The 13,866-nt window shown below is 37.0% G+C and overlaps 1 protein-coding gene and 1 pseudogene across 2 annotated transcripts in view; one reads left to right on the plus strand and one right to left on the minus strand.

Annotated features, from left to right (window-relative positions):
* Positions 1 to 13,866, plus strand: part of Chn1 (chimerin 1) — a 62,782-nt gene that overhangs the window by 29,122 nt on the left and 19,794 nt on the right. For both annotated transcript variants that reach the window (XM_010607038.1, XM_010607037.2), the window contains one exon: positions 13,119 to 13,203. In XM_010607038.1, the coding sequence (XP_010605340.1) occupies positions 13,119 to 13,203 (85 nt within the window). The remainder of the gene's footprint in view (positions 1 to 13,118; positions 13,204 to 13,866) is intronic.
* Positions 2,226 to 11,484, minus strand: LOC117283418 (annotated as a pseudogene).

A 13,866-nucleotide genomic window follows, 5' to 3' on the forward strand; every position in this document is an offset into this window, starting at 1 on the left:
AACTTTACCCATTTTGTAGTAAAGTAATTTAGTGCTTTTACTACTGAGTTATAGAAATTCTTTATATATTTTGGATATTAACCCCTTACCAAATGTATGGTTTGCAAATATTTTCTTCTGTAGGTGGACTTTCACTCTGTTGATTATTTCCTTTGTTGTACAGAAAGGTTTTTAATTTGCTCTAGTACCTCTTATTTTTGCTTTTGTTACTTTAAACTGTGCAATAGAGATTTGTGTGTTTTTATTAAGAGATTGTTTGTGGAACCTACTAGGTGTCCTGTTGTTATTGTGGAATTAAAAACCAAACAAGCCAGGTGTGGGGTTTATACCTATAATCAACTAAGCAAGACCGAGTCTTTAACAAAAAAAAAAAAAAAATCAAAATAAGGTCTGGAAATGTAGCTCAGTGTCAAGGCTAAGGATTCAATCCCCAGTATCACAATAAGAGGGAGGGTGGCAGGGGGACAAAACACAGAACCCCCAGGACTGCCTTTGAAACCACAATGTATGGTAGCCACTTCTGAACACCTGAAGAGGGAACCTGGCTGTGTCCCACCAGAACTCATCTGGATATTTTTTTTAAGTTTGACAAAATTTATTGGTTATTTTAGTAAAGACTCGCATCTCGGTCATTTCTCTCTCTCATCTTGACCTTAGATTAGTAGTTAATTTGGATTAAGAAAGGAATATGTAGGAGAGGGATGTTATTTTAACAAACAGTAAAATGGACAAAAATGAATCGTTTGCCTACATAAAAGTTAAAGTTAAATTCATGTATCTTGATATAATTAAATCATTAAGAAGTAGTAGTTTTGTATACATTTCCATTGTTTTACTTGGGGCTTACTCTAAACTTAAATGTAAAAGAACAACTGTACAGGTTTAGTCATACGTACAGGTTTCCTCTCTGGAGTTACTACCTATTAAAAAAGATCAAGTAACTACCACCAATAGTCTGAAGCTGCCTCCAGATTTAACATTGTAGGAATTCTGAAGGAAATCACTATCATTTTTCTTTTGTCTGTGACTGTGCTTCCAAAACTGTGTTTAACTGTCACATTAAAAAAGTTCATATACAGTGCAAAAATACAAAACACCGTACAGTACATAAATCTAATAATATATGTGATGAACAATTCCATAAAATGTGTTTTAGGATGTATTTTCTTTTTATTTTCAGTACCTACAATATGCTTTTGAGAGGCTAGTGGGCAGTATTATACACTTCAAATAAATTATATAATTGTTCTAATAAGAAATCCTGTAGTGACTTCAATTCAGATTGGATTTAACAATTTAGTAATGTAAATATGTAGACAAAGCTACAGAAAATTCATCTCATTGTTTTCCATCTTTTATAATGTTAATTTTTAGGGGGGGTGTTTATACCTTTTAAAAAATATAACTAGCCAAATACTTAAGCAGTATGTACATTCAGATTTTTGGTGGTAGTTTGTATTTTAAAAGAAACAGCTTCCTTATGATTTGCGCCTCAAGTTCTGATGGAAATGCTTATAGGAACTAGCTAATAAACAAAAACCAAGAGAAGCACATTCAAAATACTGATTTACTTTGGTAGCAAATGGCTGTTCTTTGAAGACTAATGAAGGTAGACAAGACCATTAAAGTGAAATGGGCTATTTCAAATACTCGATACTTCACATAGAATTTTTTATTATTTTTTGTAAAAGAGCTAAGCATCTGTATCCAGTGATAGCAATACAGTACCTAATAATATAACAAAATAAATGCCCATAAGGAGAAAACTCTATCTAATTTACTTTCAGTCGATAGTCCAGCAACATTTTCCTTTCGATGAGATACTCCCCCTTCTCTTATAAGGCTGTTCCTGGGAGCCAGACAGTTCGGGTAATGAGGGAGTTAATTTAGGAGTAAATGCTTACAGGTAATAGACAGTAATTTTTGCTTCCCTGTTAATAGTTGTGTCTAAAAAAATACACAATTCTTAAAAATACACAATTTTGATTTCTTTATCTGTAACCTTTGGAAAACAAATCACATTACTACAAAATTAGCAAATGTGTTGAAATCTGTATATAAAACATAAATTACCTCTAATTTCAAACTCTCACTTATTAGTGTACCACTTAATCTTAAAGAAAAAAGAAAATGCAGCTCCAAAGATAGTCTTATGCAATGCTTTAAAAAAGGAAACTGTTCTTTTTAACTTTACACCCACCCCACCACCCCAATTCAAAACACATTTAATTGTCTTGGTCATGGGCATTTCCAAGATGAGATTTTATATTTTGATCCCATAGATTCTGGTTATCAGAAAACCCATGTTTTCCTTTATGAAAGAGTTTGGTCCAGCTGATGTTGGTGTATCCCTTCCACTATTTTCATCCTCATCTTTGCTTCTGGAGGCCTTTCCTCTGCTTCACTGTCTTCGTTTTCATTAAAAACTGCTGCTACTGGAAGGGTTTTTGGAGCAAGAGTTGAAAGTTTCTTTAAGCTTACTTGAGCCAAGCTTGATGGATACAGCTGATGCTTTCTTTGTTGTCTGACTACCCATGGCAAATCCAAACTTGGAAATCGTTGTAGGCTTTGTGGGGAGGTCTGCAGCTTTTGCTTCAGCTGACCGCTTCTCAGTGCTGCGACTGGAACTTTCCCTTCCTTACTCCAGAGGCTCCAGCTCGCTTCAGCTTCTCAGGCATCTCCTCTCCTGCCTTTCCAGCCGCCTTGATTCTTGTTTCTAGTAACCTAGTTTAAAATCCTCTGGTCACATAACTACTCTAATGCTATATTGATTATTTCCGGTATCTGTGTCCATCTGCTGATTTGATAGTTTAGAAAATTTAGTGTCTCCAAAATTTATTTCAAATTAAAGAAACAACTTTACATTTGACTTCTAACTGAATGACACATTAAGGATGTAAACTCATAGGAAGAGCAAGCAATAAAAGTCACGTCATAACTAATGACGGTATTCAGCTCTTGAAAAATTAAAGAGTGGATTTTAAGTGTTCTCAGTACAAAAACTGTTAAGTATGTGAGGTGGTGGATATTTGATTAGCTCAACTTGACAATTTTATAGCATATGCATATTTCAAAATACCATTGTCTATGATGAATAAACACAATTTTTGTTTGCCAATTTAAAATTTTTGAAAGTTTTTTTTTTTTTAAGTTACCCCTTCTAAAATTCCCTTCTTTTATTTGGGTTTTTGTTTTGGTATTTTTGTTGTTGTTGTTTTGACACAAAGTCTTGCTATGTAGTTCAGGCTTACCTTGAAGTCATTATGTAAGCCAGGCTGACTTTGAACTCACAGATACTCCTACCTCAGCCTCCCTAGAGCTGAAATTGCAGGTCTGTGCCACCACACCCTGCCCTCTCTTTATTTTTAAACTGAGTTGAACCAGGGCTTCATGCATACTAGGCAAGTGCTCTAGCATTGAGCTACATACCCAGCCCTTTTTTATTTTTTAATTAGAAACAAGTCTAACTAGGTTGTCCAGGCTGTCCTAGAACTTGCAATAACCTGCCTCAGCCTCCTAAATAACTAGGATTACAGGTGGGTACCACCATGTCTGTTCTGAATTCTATTCACTTAATACTTTAGTTTATGGGTCCATATGTAAGGATTAATTTTTCTCACATTTGGGATATGTTGGCACTTTTTTTTTTTTGTTTTAGACAGGGTCTCACTATGTAGTTGAAGCTGACCAGGAACTCACTGAGTAACCCATGCCAGTCTGGAACTTACAGCGATCCTCCTGCCTCAGCCTCCCAAACGCTGGGATTACAGGCATGCACCACCACACTCGGCTGCGCCTATGTTGGCACTTTAAAGGGTACCTTCTTGTAGTCTCTTGTATCAGATACATTCTCCCCTTCCAAATTTAGCTAATGATTGGAGCGGACTTCTGTCTTAATTTTAAGTTAATAGGAGAAATACATATGTGATACTTCATAGCTCTATTTTTCAGCATTTAATTGGCAAATTACACTGTTACACTTTGTTGACCCAATATGTCAACATTTCTTAGGGGACCAAGAGTCTTATTGTAAAATAGTGCTTGTAGGGAAATTTGTACCACTGAATGTTTTATTACAAAAAGAAAAAAAGCCTTAAGTTAGTGAGCTAAGTAAGAAACTAGAAGAAAAAGAGCTAATTAGATCAAGTATCACAAGGAAAGAAATATTAAAGAGCAGCATTCAGTGGAAATAGAAGAAAAACAATAAAGAAAAATCAAGATCTTTTGTACTAAAGTTTTAAAGAGGGCTTTTAACCACATACTTGTTTAATGTTTTTGGTTTTGTTTTTTGCTTTGAACCCACAGCCTCACACATTCTGGGGAAGCACGAAATACTGTACCTCTGAGCTACATCCCCACCCACGTTTTAATAGTCATACCTTTTCCCTGGTATATTATAGAAATGCTCCTGCTCCTGTTGTGATGGATGTTAACAGTACTACTGTCGACGACACTTTTACAACCAAAAACAAATTGAAACCCAGTTGTGTGGATATGTTAAATTAGTGCAGTTTTGGCTTCAAGGAATTATGGATCACAAGATAATGTGGAATGGTCTGTGGATTTTTCAGTTTTCAGTTTTCCTGTTTGTAATGTGGTATAGAGATTGTCTGTCACTCAACTATGAGTTGTAAAATACTTCTTATTGCACAGCCAAGCTGTTTTCTTTTATTTTCCTGTTATACCTATACATAATTTTACAGGATTGGTATTTTGAAGTATTGATTCAGAGTGTTGATTTGTTATTACTGATATCTGAATGCAAACTCAAATACTAAAGCTAACTTTCAAAGTATTTTGACATTTGACATTTTAAGCCTTTAGTATGATTCAATTTAGAGTTAAATTGCTATCATAAGCTATCAGAAGAAAAGATATTTTAAAATCTTTTTTAAAATTACAGATTTTATAATACTTTAAACATCCACATTTTGGAAGAAAGTGTTTCTAGATGATCTGTACCTAGTAGCAAAAATAGTTTGAGAGCTTTGCTGCTTCTACTTTGATTCCTGATTTTTGAATTAATGGCCCTATTCCCAGGGCTGCAGAAAACACACACACATGCATGCTAGTTCAAATTGACAGGCCCCTCTTTCAGCTTCAGACCGAACATTGGCACTAGAAACTGTTTGTGATTGGATATGATTCAAGCAAGTTCATTTGTTTGCAATGCAATTTCTTAGCTATAATTTTAGAAAGATATCTCTCTCACAGGCATAGTAATGATTGAGGGGAATGAGTAGATCATGAAGAAATTCATAAAGAAATGTAAACTCTATTAATATAGCCCTATATTGAAGTATGGTAAATGTATACTTATTTTTCTGAACATTTTTAAAGTAATATTTTCTACATCATTTAATAAAAACTTACCATGTTCTTCATGTGAGATCTAAATTTCTACACTGCCCTACTAGTTGCCCTATTAGTAAAGTTAAGACTACTATTTTATAGTCAGCTTATGGTCTGGAAAATCATTTACTTGTGGTACAGTCAGTGTACGTTAAGTACACTTTAAAGGTATCTCCCTCAATTTTGAAGTTTCCTCCCTTTTAAAGGGAGTTACCAGTTCAAAATAAGGCTTCTGTTTACTTGTGCAGTTAAACACATGGTGCACAGAGACCCTGATAATCCTCCCCTATACAGTTGTCTATGTAGCAGCTCATTGTGGAACCTCTTAGCTCCTGGGACCCTCCTATTCCAGGCATTTATGCCTCTAGCCATTACAGCTATGTTTCTGCTAGTGTCCAGTGCATTTCTTTTGCCTTTCTGCAGTAGTCACATTACACTTCCATCCCATCACAGCAGCCAACATAATGTTGGTGCTGGCACTTTAACTGTACCTAGGTCACTCTCTTTTTGTGATGGGTTTTTCTCAAGCGTTTTAAGGCAGCTGGTAATTTTCACTAGACAACTGATAAGATGCTATCGCCTTACTTCTAAAGACACTATTTTAAATATTCTTCCCTACCCTTTTTCACAGGGACCTCTGGACAGTTTTGTGAATTCACTGCTAATGATCATCCCTTAATACACATCACAATGCTTTAAGTGAAGTAACAAATTAGGGCTAAAATTAGAAATTTCAAATCATAAGGGCCAAAATGTTGTAAACCATCTTGGTGAGACATGATCATTTAAAAGAATGTATTCTCTTTTCCCTAAAGATGAAAATGGGAGTAGAGGGCCGATGGGGAGAAAAGGCCTTTTCTACCCAGCTGCCTACCTACCTACATCCCCTTTGTTTTGATTTTGATCATCTGTTCTCCGCCTTCATTGATCAGTCCCAGTGGAAGACTGACTCATCCAAGCCTCCCAAATGAAAAACTGCAGCTGAAATGTCATTGCCACCTTCCCAAGCAAATTGTATTGTCCCATTGTTCTCATTACCACTATCAGGGGTTTGTATCTGTAGCAGGCCTTACATGCATACTCCATGGCTGTTTGCATTTGCACTTTAGCTCTGAAGGGAATGTTTTGAGCTTATACAGGATAATCAAGATAATGCTGTGTTTTTATCTTCCCATACCATGGGGTTTTTGTTTTGTTTTGTTTTTTCTGTTTCTATTATTGGCATTCAGCTGGACGTGTGAATGCTAGCAGCACAATGAGAAGAAGGTGGGTTCGTTTCCTTATATTAGCCAGGGTTTGGGTCAATAGAACAGCAGACCCCATGAGAATGGCTTCAGTGTTTACCTAGGTTGATGCCTTGGGGATGTATGACACTGTCATGTGCCCCTAGTAGCTCATATCTCACCTGTCCCACACCCTGCCTGTCATTTTCAGTCTGGTTCCTGCCTGTGCCTTTACTGCTAAGACTATTAGGGTCCATTAACTAATCCAGCCATTCTCTTTTACTAGAGTGACTAACATGAAAGGAATTATTTACAGGTGAAAAGCAGTCTCAAATGCCATGGTGATAAAATTTCTTTTTCCAATTGCAAGAGAGGACTTTAAAACCAGTTGGTTATGCCTTTGTCCATTAAGGTACAATTCATGCCATATACTCTGTCATGTCTTGTATTTATCAAGATGGGTCAGCTTCAGAGGCGGCCTGGAAACACCTGAGCCTCACTTACAAGATTGCTTTCCTCGGGACCATCCTCAACTTCATTAACAATGTGATAAGCTGACACTAATTGCCTAATTGTGTCTTTCCAAAACACACTTCCCAAAGGAATTCAGTTTTATAAATTGATATGATTAAAAAACTAAGAAAAAAATAGTGCTGTTTTTAAAGGAATTGGCAACTTTCCTACCTTAAAAACATAATATATGTCTTTAAAGTCATTTGTTTCATAGCAAAAGCAGAGGCTGGTTTCTACTCATAAGAAATAATAACTTGGCAAGTGTGGTAATGCACACCTGTAATCCCAGCACTCAGGGGACTGAGGCAGGAGGGTCTCAAGTTTGAGGCCAGCCTGGGCTACCTAGCAAGACCTTGTTTTGAAAAGGAAGCAGTAACTAACAACTTAGTGGATGCAACAGAATAAAGCTGCTACCTGCGTCTTACTCATCAAGAGATTACTGTCCATCAGCATCCACCGTATGAAGCACAGACTTGAAGCCAGAAAGTTGTTTGCTGCTAAAAGGCCTTCAAGAAAAAGTTTCTTGGTTTACATCCAGTGCTAGCAAGTCTGATATTAGATTTCCTAGTCCACAACTAAGAATTGGTGATTAGAAAAGGGAGAAGTGCGAGGGAGAAGGAGAAAGATCTGACAACCTTGAAGAATGACAGCGGCCAAGAAAACTAAAGTACAGATGTGGAAAACAAAATCTGTGGCCCTTTAGGTTAAAAATCCTATAAAAATGACACAAAGTGTCATATGATTTTTGGTTATATACGCTGTAAAATAGTTTTGACTCCCCAAATGGTGACCAGCTATAGCTGTCTACTGGGTGTCTCCTACAGATAGGGCTCTAGACACAACTCACTCAACTTCAGGCCCAAGTCCCCGCATTCCTTGTGACCATACCAGGTTCTCCCCATGTCCTACCTAGATCGATCTTAGCATTCTCCTAACCAAAAGTTCCAGGTTCAGCCTTTAACCTTTCATTAATATCTTGGATGCCAATTCTATTTTTACTGAATACTTTTTGAAACAAGCTATTAAGTTACAACCATTGGCTGGGGATTTAGCTCACTGGTTCCATTGCCTGCCTCACAAGCACAAGGACCCAAGTTAAATCCTCAGTACCAAAAAAAAAAAAAAAAAAAAAAAAAAAAAAAAAGATACAACCACCATATCTACTAAACAAAATCATCAGATTTCAGTGCCTATAGAATTGTCCACAGGAAATACCTTCCTGTTTCATTGTGCTAAATGGAGTAGTAAAAGAGCTTTTAAAAAAACACATAATTATAAACATTGAAAGGATATAGTATGCTATTTTAATACATGTGTACGATGTATAATGATCAGATTAGGGTAATTGGCACATCCACCATCTTGAATGTTTCTTATTTCCTTAAGAAGTTCAGCATTCTCTCTACCAACTATTTGGAAATGCACAATTGTTGTTACCCACCCTACTGTGGTCTAGAACATTAGAAGTTATACCTCCTAATCCAGCTGTACCCCTATACCCAATGACCACCCTGTCTGCATTCCCCTTCCCTCCCTCCAGTCTGGTACCAGTGCTTTCTGTTTCCCTGAGATCAACTTTTTAAATTTCCTCCTATAAACAAGAACATGCAGTGTTTTTCTATATAAGTTCTGCCTCTTAATGAACAAATTACTTTTTTCTTTTGGTACCAGGGATTGAACTCAGGACCTTGTGCTTGAGAGGCAGGCATGGCGCCCCTGAGCTAAATCCCCAGCCCCATACAGTGTTTTTTCTGTGCCCAACTTAATTCGTTCATCACACTATCCTGCAGGCTGAAGATTAGTGTAAGTTGTGTGATTTGTGCAATTAATTTTTTTCACTGGTACATGATGACGTGGGTACATGATTATAACGTATTTTGATTACTTTCATTCTTATTCCATCCCCTCTTTTCCTAATCCCCTTCCCTATCACTGGAAGACAAACTTCTCATTTCCTGCATGCTCTCCTTTGTTTTTGTACCTATTTGCAGACTACTTTTATAAAAGAAAGCACACAATTTTTATCTGAGACTGGCTTATTTCACTTAAATGGTCTCCAGTTCCATCCATTTTCCTACAAGTGACATGATTTTTTTCTTCACCTATTCATCTGTTTTCTTGTTCAGCTGTTTCCACAGCTAAGATACTGTGAATATACAATAAGATACTCTTTTCTGAGGTGGTAAAGTATGTAATGTAAACATCACTGATAATATAAATCTGTGTATAAAATGAAACTTTTTTTTGAGACAGGATCCCACTATATAGCTCAGGCTGGCCTCAAACTCATGGTAATCCTCCCGCTTTAATCTCCTGAATGCTGGGATTACAGGCATGCGCCACCATGCCCAGCCAAAATGAAACATTTAGATAAAGCTAAAAAATAGTGTTATCACCCACTTACTATAGAAAGCAAGCACATGTTACTCTTTTTTTAATGTGCTTGACACTAATTTCAGTGTCATGTGTGAAGAGTTTAAAGTCCAGCAGCCCTTCTCTGAATTCCTGCCCAGTTCTGGTTCTGGTCCTGTTTCCCTGGATTCCTTGGCTTCCAACTGAATTTGCTGATGCACAGAGACTGTCAGGTATGAACTCCTTTCGCTGTCTGACAGAAGGCTCCTCCCCACCCCTCCTGCAGAACCATTCTTTCCCCTCTTTCCCTCATCTGCTTTCATTCAAAGCTGTCTGCCCTCCTGGATTCCATCTCCATTTGACCTAAAAGCGTGACCCCTGAGTGACCTCTTTCCCGTGAATCTTCGGCCAGCACCCTCCCTTCCCGTTCTCCCACCTCCCTTCCAGGCTTGTTCCTCGCTCCTGTGCCCGTTGGTGTCATCCTCCCCAGCCCCAAACCCAGACGCTAACGGTCAGCCTGGGTCCTTCTCTTCTCCTCTTCTGTCTCTGTTAATTACCAAGCTCCATTGACACTTGCTTCCTATGTCACTCCAGACTGTCCCTTTCTCTCATCACCCCTGCCCAAAGTTACCATTTATCTGCACGGCTGCCTGCCTAGCCCTAGTTGGTCTGCTGTAGCCTTGCTCCCCTTGACTGTGTCACTCTTCTTCTTAAACATCTCCAGTGGCCCCGCACTCATCCCCAAACAGAGTATACCCATCTAGTCTGCCTCTCTGGTCTCTGCCACACCAGTCATTCCCTCCCACTCTTGGGCTTCCTTGCAACTCTAATGACGGCATTATTTTCTCTCATGACTTGTGCCTTAGATCTCCTTGGAACACTTTTCCTGATGCACACCATTACCACACATACACACATGCATACATATGTACCCATCTTTCTGCCCACAAGCCTCCACACTTCCATGGGGCGAGAGCTCAGTTCAGCCTGAGCTGCCCGCCAATCCCTCCCTCCCTCGTCCAGCTTCCCTCACACTCTGAAAACACTCACTGGAGCATTTCACAATGTTTACCAGGAGAAACCTACCATAAATTTCCAAAACGCATGCCCTTTTCTATCTTTGTATATATCATCACTAATGTTTATGAATAAATTAAAAATCCTTCATGAAGTTACTATGTTTTTGTGACCTCAGAGGAAATAAAAAGACCAAAAGGCTACAATAAGGAAATTTTACAAACAGTCCAGTGTCATGGAGTCAAAGAGGTCACAGAGCCCCTAAAAAAGTGCATGTGCGTGTGTGTGTTTTAGGATATAAAAAGTCAAAAGGAAATCCATTGAACTTTGTTATACAACTAGAGTTATAAGCTTTCTGGTGCTGCAAGCATATTTCTAGGACAGTTTCCCAGGTACCACATACATAAGCTTTCCAAATAATAAAAAGCCCCAAGGAATTCAAATTGCCTTTATAGAAAGCTGTCCAAGAATGGAATGCATACCTAACAATTTCCTAATGGTTGCTTTCTGAGATGTGTGTGCATCCTTTAATTAGAGAACATGGAGCCTGCACAGATAGTTAAAACCCTTTCTTTAGCTGTGTAATACAAAGAAATGCCCATACTTTTCAAAATGTCTCATTTTCCACTGCTTTCGAGAAGGTGAGGAAGGGAATGGGTTGTTTGTCAGTAGTCAGTGCTATTTGCCAAAAGCCTTTTGTATAACAAACAAGAGCACCTACTACTTTGCATCTTATCAGTAAGTGGTACTGTTTTATGAGATGTGGCAACCTGTGGGCTGATGAATGTTCCAAAGACTTTCTGTAAAAGTAACTTCATTCTGTTGTGATTTCACGATTACTTTTTATGAGTGAGTGCTGTCTTCTTCACACACTACGATCAGCATGAAGCAGGAGTGCATACTTCACAGATTTCATTCACTGCAAAACAGACACAACCAGGATATCACAGAGCATCTAACTGTTGATCTTGGGCTCTGCTTCAGCAAATCCAGGAAATGCTTTCAGTTTACAGACTTTGAATGTCATCGTAACACGCCAGAAACAACTGTGTCTACATTCCTAACCCTTTTCTATAAAAGACAGAGATAGAGTTTTGAACCACTTTTCAGAATCCACATAAAAATTTTACTCAAGCTTGCTTGACAACAACCATAGTCAAAAGCACATGCAGACTTGGAATGAAACCTGAATTATCCGGTGCAGCCTTTTATAGGTATTTTGGCAAGTGACAATACTTTAAATTCTAAAATACTGTATATCACTGATTTTAATAAGTATATTTTACTTTTAACATCTCTGAAAGCGGGATATATCTTATAATCAATGGCATGTTGTAGATTTGGCATGGTTTTTCTAAATGAAACATATAATGGTATGTTACATTTGTGACATCTTAAATTTAAAGAAATAAGATATTATGCACCTATCAAAACAAATGGCGTCTGAGACCTAGTTAATACATTAATATAAAAACTGTAAAAAGTGAATCTTATCTGTGGATTTCATTATTTGCAATAACTCTTTTGGTAGATATTTATGTTAGAATAAAGACCTCACACTGATTTTCACTTTTATTTTACTGCTTTCTCCAGGAGAAATATGTTACATATTAATATGTAATGTATAATATATAATTTATTGTGTATTTTATATATTGATATATCAAGTTAATGTATAAATAAAAAATATATGTGAATGAATGAAATTGTATTAAGTGGCTAGTTATGTGGCTTAGTGATAGAGCACTTTCCTAGTATGTGTGAAGATTTGAGTTTGCTTTCCAACACCATCATGGGTAAAAACCCAAAACCATAGGAAGTTATCTTAAATAATTCTAATTTGATACACTCAATGGCTTCCTTATCAGTTCTCCTCTTAGTGAAAATATTCAGGGTTTTTCTTTCTCTTTAGTGTTTAGGGTTTGAATTCATTGCTTCTCTATTTTGCAGTATTTTTTTTACCCAAGTTAAGCTGGAATAGTTTTCTGTTTCCTATGCATAAAAATCTGTAGAAACCTTAACATTTTTGAACCTTTCCTCTTCAGAGATTCCTTTCTTAGAGAAAAAGGAATTGAATACAATAAAACCTGTATGAGCTGACTGATCAGTGAATAATTACTATACTCAAACAGGATTTTTAATTAAATATAACATACAGTTTCTAAAATGTGTTTAATCTCTTTGTAAAACCCATAAATATCAAATGTTTGAAAGAAATTGGCCCTTTTTGGTGAGTCACTTTACCATCTATGACCCACTGTGGTCACAAAGGTAGATCATTTGACAAAAATCTTTATGGTTCTGAGGCATCCTTGATATGGCTTCTTATTCCTGTTCATGTCATAGCACTCAGAAGTGCCCGTATTCATATTAAACATAGAAGCTGCTGCTTGTCCTTGAGACTCATCAGAAAATTCCATGATAGAAATTGCACTAACAGTAAATTGCAGAATACTGGTTTGATTTATCAGATTCTAAAACAAAAATGGAAATCAAGCTGTGAAAATTTTTGATTTGTCAATGCCATGCAACCATAGCTCTAAAAGTAGCCATGTTGCTTCTTCTGTAGTAACGTGGCTTGAGTATCAGTGCTTTGATATGAAACTGTCTCCTCATCTATGTGCTTCCCCTTTTGCCCCCTTCACCTTTATTATTTTTTAGGTCCATACATTCCGAGGGCCACACTGGTGTGAATACTGTGCCAACTTCATGTGGGGTCTCATTGCTCAGGGAGTGAAATGTGCAGGTAAGAGCACTTCCTCTCTGGATGGAAGTATGAGGCATAAGGTATTAAGAAATTTGTCATTAGGCACGTGAACAACAGACTGGATCCTGGTTTACTCTCCCATACATGGAGACAGCCAGATTCTCATGTAGCCATTTGTACACTGATATTTTATCTGCCCTTAATCATCTTGCACTTGATGGACAGAAGACTAAGGATCTGGTACAGTCCATTGAAAAGAGAAAAGTCAGCTTGTTTAAAAAGCCTGACAAAAGGAGATAAAAGTAAGGCAGTTATATTTAATACTTGCCTTTGATGTTACAGTAACTAAATTTATAAAAATGACTTTTTAAAACAGCAGTGTACCAGGAACTATGATTGTTGCCTTGGCAACTGAATTTTAAAGATAACTTGTTAAGCTAGATTGTCCTTACAAAATTTTTGTGAAATCAAAGCTTAAAAAAAAAATCTGTGTTTGTCTTCAGAGATGGTTACCAAATTCTGAAAAACCATTTAGTCACTAATATTTTCTTGGTAACATTTTGAAATATTGGATATACCAATTCTTTCTATAAAATATGACCATGGTATTGTAGATTCACATTTAGAAAATTTAAGATCTACACATAAAGTAGACAGTGTGGGAGCACATTTTAAAGAATGTTTGAATTTGTGTTTGCTATC

Source organism: Fukomys damarensis, unplaced genomic scaffold (genome assembly GCF_012274545.1).
Source record: "Fukomys damarensis isolate Sample0158 unplaced genomic scaffold, DMR_v1.0_HiC HiC_scaffold_26, whole genome shotgun sequence".
In the NCBI taxonomy this organism is placed as follows: domain Eukaryota; kingdom Metazoa; phylum Chordata; class Mammalia; order Rodentia; family Bathyergidae; genus Fukomys; species Fukomys damarensis.